The sequence below is a fragment of the Nannospalax galili genome, unplaced genomic scaffold (genome assembly GCF_000622305.1).
Source record: "Nannospalax galili isolate Female #2095 unplaced genomic scaffold, S.galili_v1.0 scaffold1354, whole genome shotgun sequence".
Taxonomy (NCBI): domain Eukaryota; kingdom Metazoa; phylum Chordata; class Mammalia; order Rodentia; family Spalacidae; genus Nannospalax; species Nannospalax galili.
In genome coordinates this window covers 1,652,397-1,662,057 of record NW_008335784.1, presented here as the reverse complement: position 1 = coordinate 1,662,057, position 9,661 = coordinate 1,652,397, and the positions used below count along the sequence as shown (strand labels likewise).

At 35.4% G+C, this 9,661-nt stretch overlaps 1 protein-coding gene across 4 annotated transcripts in view; it reads left to right on the top strand.

Annotated features, from left to right (window-relative positions):
• Nbea (neurobeachin) overlaps positions 1–9,661 on the top strand; it is a 715,145-nt gene that overhangs the window by 235,130 nt on the left and 470,354 nt on the right. For all 4 annotated transcript variants that reach the window (XM_029562257.1, XM_029562254.1, XM_029562256.1 and 1 more), the window contains 3 exons: positions 435–1,451; positions 3,108–3,325; positions 5,767–5,920. In XM_029562257.1, coding sequence (XP_029418117.1) covers positions 435–1,451; positions 3,108–3,325; positions 5,767–5,920 — 1,389 coding nt within the window. The remainder of the gene's footprint in view (positions 1–434; positions 1,452–3,107; positions 3,326–5,766; positions 5,921–9,661) is intronic.

Below are 9,661 nucleotides of genomic sequence, written 5' to 3'. Positions count from 1 at the left end.
AAATATATAATATATATGTAGCTTATACATGAATAAAGTTATGATGTAGTAGTTTATAAATATGTATTTATAGATCTGTGGGAGTTCTTTTTAATAGTGGTTGTCATAAGTACACACATGTACAGTCGATAATGAAAGCTAGTGTAGTAACAGTATTTTGAATAGTGTATTTTATTAGATACCAATTCCTCATACTAGGTTGAGTAACATTGAAATACTTAGTTTATGTAATTAAAGATAAGTCAGGTAATAAATTGTATATTCCTGTATTTGATGATTGTTTCCTGTTACCTCTAAAGTCAATCATTTAATAAACCTAAATCTTAAAATTCCATGTACCTTTTTTGCTAGTATTACCATAACTTTCTTCATATTATTTGTTTTGCTCTTGACCTCGACACAATGCCTCAGTGTTTCCTTTGCTTATTTCCAAGGTCACATATGAAGCACATAAAGAGTACCTGGCCAAGATGTATGAGGAGTATCAAAGACAAGAGGAGGAGAACATTAAAAAGGGGAAGAAAGGCAATGTGAGTACCATCTCTGGTCTTTCATCACAGACGACAGGAGCAAAAGGAGGAATGGAAATCCGAGAGATAGAAGATCTCTCACAAAGTCAGAGCCCAGAGAGTGAGACAGATTACCCGGTCAGCACAGATACTCGAGACTTACTAATGTCTACCAAAGTGTCAGATGATATCCTTGGAAGTTCCGATAGACCTGGTGGTGGAGTACATGTGGAAGTGCATGATCTTCTAGTTGATATAAAAGCAGAAAAAGTGGAAGCAACAGAAGTAAAACTTGATGATATGGATTTATCACCTGAGACGTTAGTGGGGGGCGAGAATGGTGCTCTTGTGGAAGTCGAATCCTTGTTGGATAATGTATACAGTGCTGCTGTTGAGAAACTCCAGAACAATGTGCATGGAAGTGTTGGTGTCATTAAACAAAATGAAGAAAAGGATAATGGTCCACTGATAACGTTAGCAGATGAGAAGGAGGAACTTCCCAGCAGTAGTGCATCATTTCTCTTTGATAAAATACCCAAACAGGAGGAAAAACTCTTGCCCGAACTCTCTAGCAATCACATCATTCCAAACATTCAAGACACTCAAGTACATCTTAGTGTCAGTGATGATCTTGGATTGCTTGCTCACATGACTGCGAGTGTAGACTTGACTTGTACATCAAGTATAATGGAAGAAAAAGAGTTCAAAATCCATACAACCTCGGATGGAATGAGCAGTGTTTCTGAAAGAGACTTAGCATCATCAGCTAAGGGGTTGGAATACGCTGAAATGACTGCTACAACACTGGAAACAGAGTCTTCTGGTAGCAAAACTGTACCAAATATCGACGCAGGAAGCATAATTTCAGATACTGAGAGATCTGATGATGGCAAAGAATCAGGAAAGGAAATTCGAAAAATCCAGACCACTACTACAACACAAGTAAGATGACCTATATGAATTCTAGAAGTGAACAAACAAAAGTGCATCAGATCGGCATTGAGTTGTTAGCTGCAGAGTGTTGTCTTTCCACTGACACTCTGCTTATATCCATGTAATATATGACTTAGAGAATTAAGTAATGTGGCTTACATACATGAAATTAAAATTGTCTGAATTGTATTTCCAACTCTGCCACAGTTCTCTGTAATTTTGCTTAACCTCTCTGGGCCTAAGATCCTTCTGTCATACAAGACCTTGTAGTAGATTAAAATAGGACCTTTAAAGTCTCTTGCCAGTTCTTACATTTTATGACTCTGTGACTACATTTACACCTTTTGTACTTGAGATCTTTATTCTGAATACTTGATTAATTTTAACCTTTTAGCTCCAGGCCCAACCCTGTTCTGTGGATTATAGAAAAGAGGACTTGCAGCCCAGATTGAACTGATAAATGAAGGGGAAGGGAAAAGGGAACTGTTATTTATCAAGTGCCTTCTATGTTCCGGGCACTGTGCTAGATGTTTTCAGATTAAATCCTCACAACAACCCTGTGAGGTAGGTAATACGGCTGAGAAAATTGGAATTATTAGCAGTGAGAATTTTCTTTACAACCAGTTGGACAGAATTTGTAATTTAAAAAATTAAAGCTGCTTAGGCCTGATAATTAGCAAATGTTAGTGCTGCAGTTTTGACCATACCACAGTAAAGGTAAAAACATGATGTCTTCTGAAAGATTGCTTTGTTGAGCTTTGAGGTGGACTGTTTAATTTTTGGACTAAGCCAATATGTTTTAGTTCGTAGTTTAAGAAATTATAATGATACTTTTACTGTTAACTGTTTGAGTTTTATAAGCCTCCTGCTTTCCACTTGCATTTTACTCTCATTGAATATAAAATTATGTTTCCATTTCAGTTGTGTGGTAAGGACTACACCGTGCCTTTTTGTTGTCATGTACTCCAGTAAGAACACTTGATAATATATTCTGTTTGTGGGAAAGGTGTTTTTATTTTTCGTTTGCTAACTTCCAGTTTCTATTTCAGTGGCAGTTGTACTACACTGATAATTGACAGGGAGTGGGAATATTGAATTAGGTACAGATTTAAAATAAAGGAAAACAGAGCATCATTTATTGAACATAATCACTAAGCTTGCCTGGTGTTTATTGAGAGTGCATAGGCATTTTTCTGGTCTGTTTTCTAGCATCATACAGTGTATTTGTTTTCTGAATTGAAGTATTGTGAATAAAATATACTTTAAAGTTAGCTCTAATCACTTGAAGGAATATTTCTTCTCACCATGTGTTTATAGTTACAATCAGCTGATGACATGTATCTAGTGTCTCTCATTTCAGGCACGCTTACTTCCACAAAGAAGCATCTTTTGCTCACATAAAAACCCTATAACTAGGCAGAGAGGATCTGATTTTTCAATTAGAACTTTCAAAACGTTACCCTTTGATTACCTTGCCTAGTTTCCGTAATATAAAAACAGAACCTTTATTATTAGATTTAAGATCAGAAGGGTTCCTGTGCAGTTATTACAGGTGAATGACACTGAAACATGCTAACCATAAAGTCTTTACTCATTATTATGCTCACTGGTTTTGAAATCAAATTTCTTTTGTACTTCACAAAAGTTTACCTTTTCTTTGTTTAGGCCGTTCAAGGTCGGTCTGTCACCCAACAAGACCGAGATCTGAGAGTTGATTTAGGATTTCGAGGAATGCCAATGACTGAGGAACAGCGGCGCCAGTTCAGCCCTGGCCCCCGAACTACTATGTTTCGGATTCCCGAGTTTAAGTGGTCTCCAATGCACCAGCGGCTTCTCACTGACTTGCTGTTTGCATTAGAGACAGATGTGCATGTATGGAGAAGGTACATTGATTTCTTTTCTACAAATTAGACCACATAGACTTAAGAAAATAGATTTTTTATATACTGCATTAGTTGATTCATAAATGATTTCTTCATATCGTCAAGTAAAATCAGAAATTAAGTTTAAAAATTAAATATTTAGACAGGCACGGTGGCATACACCTTTAATCCTAGCACTTGGGAGGCAGAGGCAGGTGGATCCTCTGTGAGTTCAAGGCCAGCCTGGTCTGCATAGTGAGTGAAGAGTTTATTTAAGCTCATGATTCCAGAAAGATTAGAGTCCCTCACGACTGACAGGTATTGTGGCAGGAGGTGGCCAGGGCAGAAAGCTGAGCACTCATATCTTCAAGCAGGCACAGGAAATGAGAGAGAGAGGGAGGGAGAGAGAAGGAGAGAGAGAGAGAGAGAGAGAGAGAGAGAGAGAGAGAGAGAGAAACAATCATTCACTAGTGACTATCTAGACATCCAAATAAGAAATATGCAAAAGAATCACAGTATCTCGAATGTGTCACAAATGTATGTTATGTTATTAATATATATATATATATATATATATGTAGTCTCTGGATGTCAGTTTAAATATAGGCAGTTAAGCCATCTATCTGAATTAAATTATTGCTTTTTATACTTTTTAGTTCTTTAAACTATTTAATGTATTTTTATTTTATGTGTATGAGTGTATTGCCTGCATAAGTGCATTTGTGTCATGCAATTCCCATGGATGTCAGAAGAGGCCTTTGGATCCCCTGGAACTGGAGTTTCAGACAGTTGCTAACTGCTATGTGGGTGTTAGGAATCAAAGCCAGGTCCTCTGCATAAGTGGCCAGTGCTCTTAACTGCTGAGCCATCTCTGCAGCCCCTCAATTTAATTTTCTTATAGCAGATACAAAAGGCATTAATCAGTCAGGATATGTATTCACATCTAAATGTATGTAAATTTTGGAAGCTATTAGCTGTAAGAAAATAGATACCTTGCCTGCAGCACTTTGGTCCACTCTGTCATGTTCTTAGTGTCCAGCAGACTATACAGTCATGAATAAAACACCTGGAAAAAGAAGCAGGGTTCTAATGACTAGCCTTATAGACCAATTTGATTGATAACCCAGGATCTGGGGTGTATTCAGTACAGTTCACTGTAGAACACGATCTGGAGTGTTTTGCAGGGATGATTCTTTGGCTGTTGTAGAAACAGTCAGTACTGTCCACTAAGGGAGTTGTACATTCACCTTTATTTAATCATTTTGTTCTTAAGCTAGTCATACACTTTCATTGCTAATGTTAGACACTAAGTTACCTAGGGATGGTAGCTGAGAAAAATGAATACCATGGAAGACATCACTGCTAATGTGAAAGTTTGTGTGTGGGATGAAAAATGTGATTAGTCTTTGCTTTCTTTCATGTAGACTCATGAGATATTCCAAAAAGAATTGTATGTAACTTTTTTTTGATGATTGTTTTTAGGACAGTGGAGACCGTCTAACCAGACTGAAGCAATATATTATTTGGGCATCTACATTGCATGTTTTATATGTGAAAATCTTATTGCTGACCTACTTTGTGATCCCCTTTTCATAATCAATAAATCTTGAACTTTGAGGGGGGCGCGCTGTTTGAGACAGGGTTTCCCTGTAGCACCAGCTGGCCTGTAACTCCCTATGTAGACTAGGCTGGCCTCCCAAGTGCTGTGATTAAAGGCACAGTGCCACCATACCTGGCTAGGTCTTGAACTTTTATTTCAGCTCTGCTATCATGCATGTAACCTCTGTGAACCAGTTAGCATTTCCACATGACTGGTGAGAGGTGGGACTGCAGCCAGCCTTTTAACACAAAACAATCAGACTTTTCAAAACTACTTTTAGTTATTCATTGCACTGTTCAGATGTCTTAGAAGCTAGTTAATAATCAGAAGTATGAGGAAGAAGGATTGGTATGAGTTGAAGGCTATCCTGGGCTACCTGTGGAGTTATTTCTAAACAAACCTTGGAGTAGTGAGACCGTTTCTTATAAAAATCAAGAAAGAACAATGACAGTAATATATTTGCTCAGTATACTTGGAAACAAAAACCTTGCAGAAATAAACATTTCATTGTTGGTTAGATGTGTTAATTGTAACTTGTTTTCTTTTCTAGTAATTTAATTTTATTTTGTTTAGCAGTCCTCAATATTTTATAAGTATTTTCACTTTAAAAATATTATTCTGAGCTGGGCGTGGTAGCACATGCCTTTAATCCCGCACTTGGGAGACAGAGGCAGGCGGATCTCTGTGAGTTCAAGGCCAGCCTGGTCTACATAGCGAGTTCCAGGTCAGCTGGGGCTACAGGGAGACCCTGTCTCAAAAAAAAGACCAAAAGAAAATACTATTCTGATTAAGTACCTAAATCTTTTATATTTCAACTAAGGAAATATTCAGCTGTGGTTTTTTTTTTTTTTTTCTATTTTAGCCATTCTACAAAGTCTGTAATGGATTTTGTCAATAGCAATGAAAACATTATTTTTGTACATAACACAATTCACCTCATTTCCCAAATGGTTGACAACATCATCATTGCCTGTGGAGGAATTTTACCTTTGCTTTCTGCTGCAACATCACCAACTGTAAGTACTTTGCCTCCATCTAGTGGTTATATTGTGTTATTACGTGAGTTGAGTATTTCAGTACTGTCAGACATATATAGTAAACATGATTTCCACAAAGCTCTCCTAAGAGAACTTTTAAGCCATTTTTTAGATCTTTATTCCAGTCTATTTTATTTATCAGTGTTCAATTCTTCCTATCTGTGTTTATGGAAGTATTTCTCAGATATTTCTGATGAATAGTTTTTGAGACGAGCCATAAAACTATAAATAATTTAACTTTATTTTGTCTATATTTTATAGCTCTTCATATCTTTCATAATAAACCATTATCCCTTTTAAACATGGTCTGACCTTCTTTGCTAGTTAACCATTAAAAACATCTAGCCTTGTCTCTATATAAAACATCAAAATTATTAATGTAAGAAATTTGGAAGGCATTTAATGTCAATTTTTTGTGTATGTCATTAAAAATATAACAGGTCTGTGTTAAGTTATATATGAGTTTCATGTTAACAATAATTTTTAAGTCAGGACTGGGATGTCTGTAGCTGAGTGATATACCTATCTTGTAGTTGTTAGGTTCTGGGTTTGATCCAAATATGTATTTTAGACTTATACCAAAATGACTCCATAGCTACTTCTTCAGATGGGAAAGACTAGAGAACTGCACTTCCCATACAGCCTGTATTGCTGCTTCAAGTCAGAAACCTGCCCATAAGCCCTGGAGTATACCTTTGCACAGAAAACCTTGCTGTTTTATTGATGTGTATATTGCTTTGAGGTAATGCTTCCAAAGAGACCCCAGACTTGATTTCATCAGTAATGTGCTTTGGCTAGCTGGCTCTTTCCCTCACCGTGTCTACTGGAGCAGCACTGAAGCTGAAAATATTAGCAGCAACAGATTGTGTCCTCACATGCCTCCCTAAGGCTCATGCACCTGTATTCCAGGATAAATTTATTCCCAGAGTTTCAGATGCAAGCAGGCTGGTTTGTGAAGAGAGCATAGCAGAGCACATCTTGGGGGGGTCTTGTGGCATTAGTAAACAAACCAAGGAAGTGAAGCTGCGAAGGACAGTATAAACAGTAGATGATGTGTCAGTTGTCTTAAATTTGTCTATTGCTTCCTCTCTGTTACCTTAACTTTCCTCTAGTAGTATATAAAAATTCTGGTAAAATGCATTCTTATTAAAGACAGAGAGGACACTTCTTCTATACTTTAAAGACTAAAGTCAGTGCTTTCCACATGACATTAAATAAACTGGCATTTCTTTCAATGAAATTTTAAAACATTGTATTAAATTTACTTTAAGAAATAATGGTTTTAAATTTTGTGCAGAACTAAAGCAATCATTCCGTAAAATAGTTTAATATTAAGTTCTGAAAATTTTCAGAGGTTTTAAATATTCACATTACTAAATACCTTCCAAATTCAGTGTTGAAATATCTGTCTTAGTAGAGAAAGTATTAAATTAATGCAGTGAGTCATAAACATGATTCATACACTGTGTTAGCACCTAATTTAGCTAATTCTTAAAATACTAAATTTACAGTAAAGATGTGGGCATTTTAAAATTTAATGCCCCAAATTATTACTTTATGCAATTTTGACCACTATAGTTTGGAATTTTAAATTACTTATTATTTAGACTGTTCTCAGCAGATTTGGAAATTAGTTTAACTCTAGAAATTTTTGTTTCTGTGTCTATATTTCTGTTACTATAGTCCCTTAACTGATTATCCCTAACTTGGTTATACAACATACTAACATTTCTTTAAAAGAAACAGCTAGACTCTTTATCCCACTTCCTCATGTGGAACCATGAAGGGTACTGACTTGTTTGATGTTATTGTATTGTACATTAGCCTTGCTAAAAATATTAATGTAGTAAAGAAAAAACAGAAAAGAGAAGACTAAAATTAAAACTGAAAACACGGACCTTTTAAATTTTAAGACGCGGAAAGACTAAAGAGCTGTGGGAGAGATGAGAGAAAAAGGAAACATTGAAAGCACCCAGATTACCAAAGGGATCCATTGTCCCATAAATACACTAGAGTATCAGTTCTGAATGTATGAAGACCGAATCACTTGGCACTACTGCTTGAGTGTTCTGGGGATTTTGATGACATATACAAGAGTTTTTTCAGAGCTTTCATATGTATATGGAATGTTACCTTATGAATTACTGGGAGTCCTCATGACTTGTGTGGAGCTAGATAATAAATGCTTGAGGTGTTAATGGTCCATCTGTGGTCTGTCTCAACTGCTCTGTTGCTATAGAATAAAGGCAGCCATTGTTCCTAAATAAACATGTGTATTTCAGTAATATTTGACTTATGAGACAGGGGTGGAATCCTATTTGAAAAGATAAATAGAATGCTAAATTTTTTTTGCAGTTCCCTGTTTTGACTGAGAAACATGTCATTCTCATTTCTCAGGCTAAATGTTACACTCAGATGATTGGCTCCTTTTCAACCAAACTTGTTTCTCACTCTTAGTGAGGCAGAGTGATCTTTGAGAACAAAGTTAGGATTAAATAGAAACTGTGTAGACTTCATTGTGAGTTAGATGTGTGTTTTAACCTGGGCTGTTCTCTGGATGACTGAAACTCCAGTTTGTGCAATTCCTGTTTTTCCATTTGCTAAAGGACATTGATTATATGGGGAAATTTGTGAAAATTAAATTAGGTAACATACGTAGAATGTACTAAGTGGGGAACACAGTCAAGGTTTTCTTCTATTGAATTCCTTTTAGAATTTCTTTTGGTTGTATTTGTCTGATGAGATAATAGCCTTCCCAATTTATTTTTTTAAAAGCCTTTGATAGTCAAAACTCGGAAATTTAAAGTAATTCAGTTATTATGGGTAGTTCGACAGCAAGATTTTCAGAAGCTGTTTTTTTGTTTGCTATCCACAGTGGATTGGCCATGGGAGTTGTCTGTTTTCTCTGTGGATCCTTAGATGGACACAGCAGTCTTTGTGTACTACGGATAGTATTTGTGAATTGTTCTTTTGATATCATTATTCTGGAAGAAAGATTTGAACATTTTAGATTAAACTTTTAAGGATATGGTTTAATATAAACTTTAAGAACAAAAAATGTGAAAAAATTAAAAAAATAAAATAAGAACAGAAAAACGGGTACAGGTTACCTAAATTATTTGAAATAGTATGTTATAGAAAATAAGTCACAAACAGTTTTAAATTGAAATTAAACCACATGCGTAATTTGACCAATGTTCAGTTTGTAGAAGGAATACTATTTTGTTGTTGAGTTATTTTTTTTTACATGTAAGTAACATTTTATTGTTATACTTAGTTCATATATCACTATACCTGGGGTCACATAAAAATTTCTCATGCAAAAGGGGTCATAAATGAAAAAAAGAAATACAAAGACCTGATAGAGATCATATTTTGTTCAGCATCTGTATGTATAACACATATGAATATATTATACACATGTATACAGCATAACATGTGTGTTTGTATATGCATATATTGGGTCCATGATGAAGTAAGCAAAGAGTTAATCAATTACAAAAAGAAATAATGCAATGAGTTGACATAGAAATACAAAGACCTGATAGAGATCATATTTTGTTCAGCATCTGTATGTATAACACATATGAATATATTATACACATGTATACAGCATAACATGTGTGTTTGTATATGCATATATTGGGTCCATGATGAAGTAAGCAAAGAGTTAATCAATTACAAAAAGAAATAATGCAATGAGTTGACATAAAACATGGA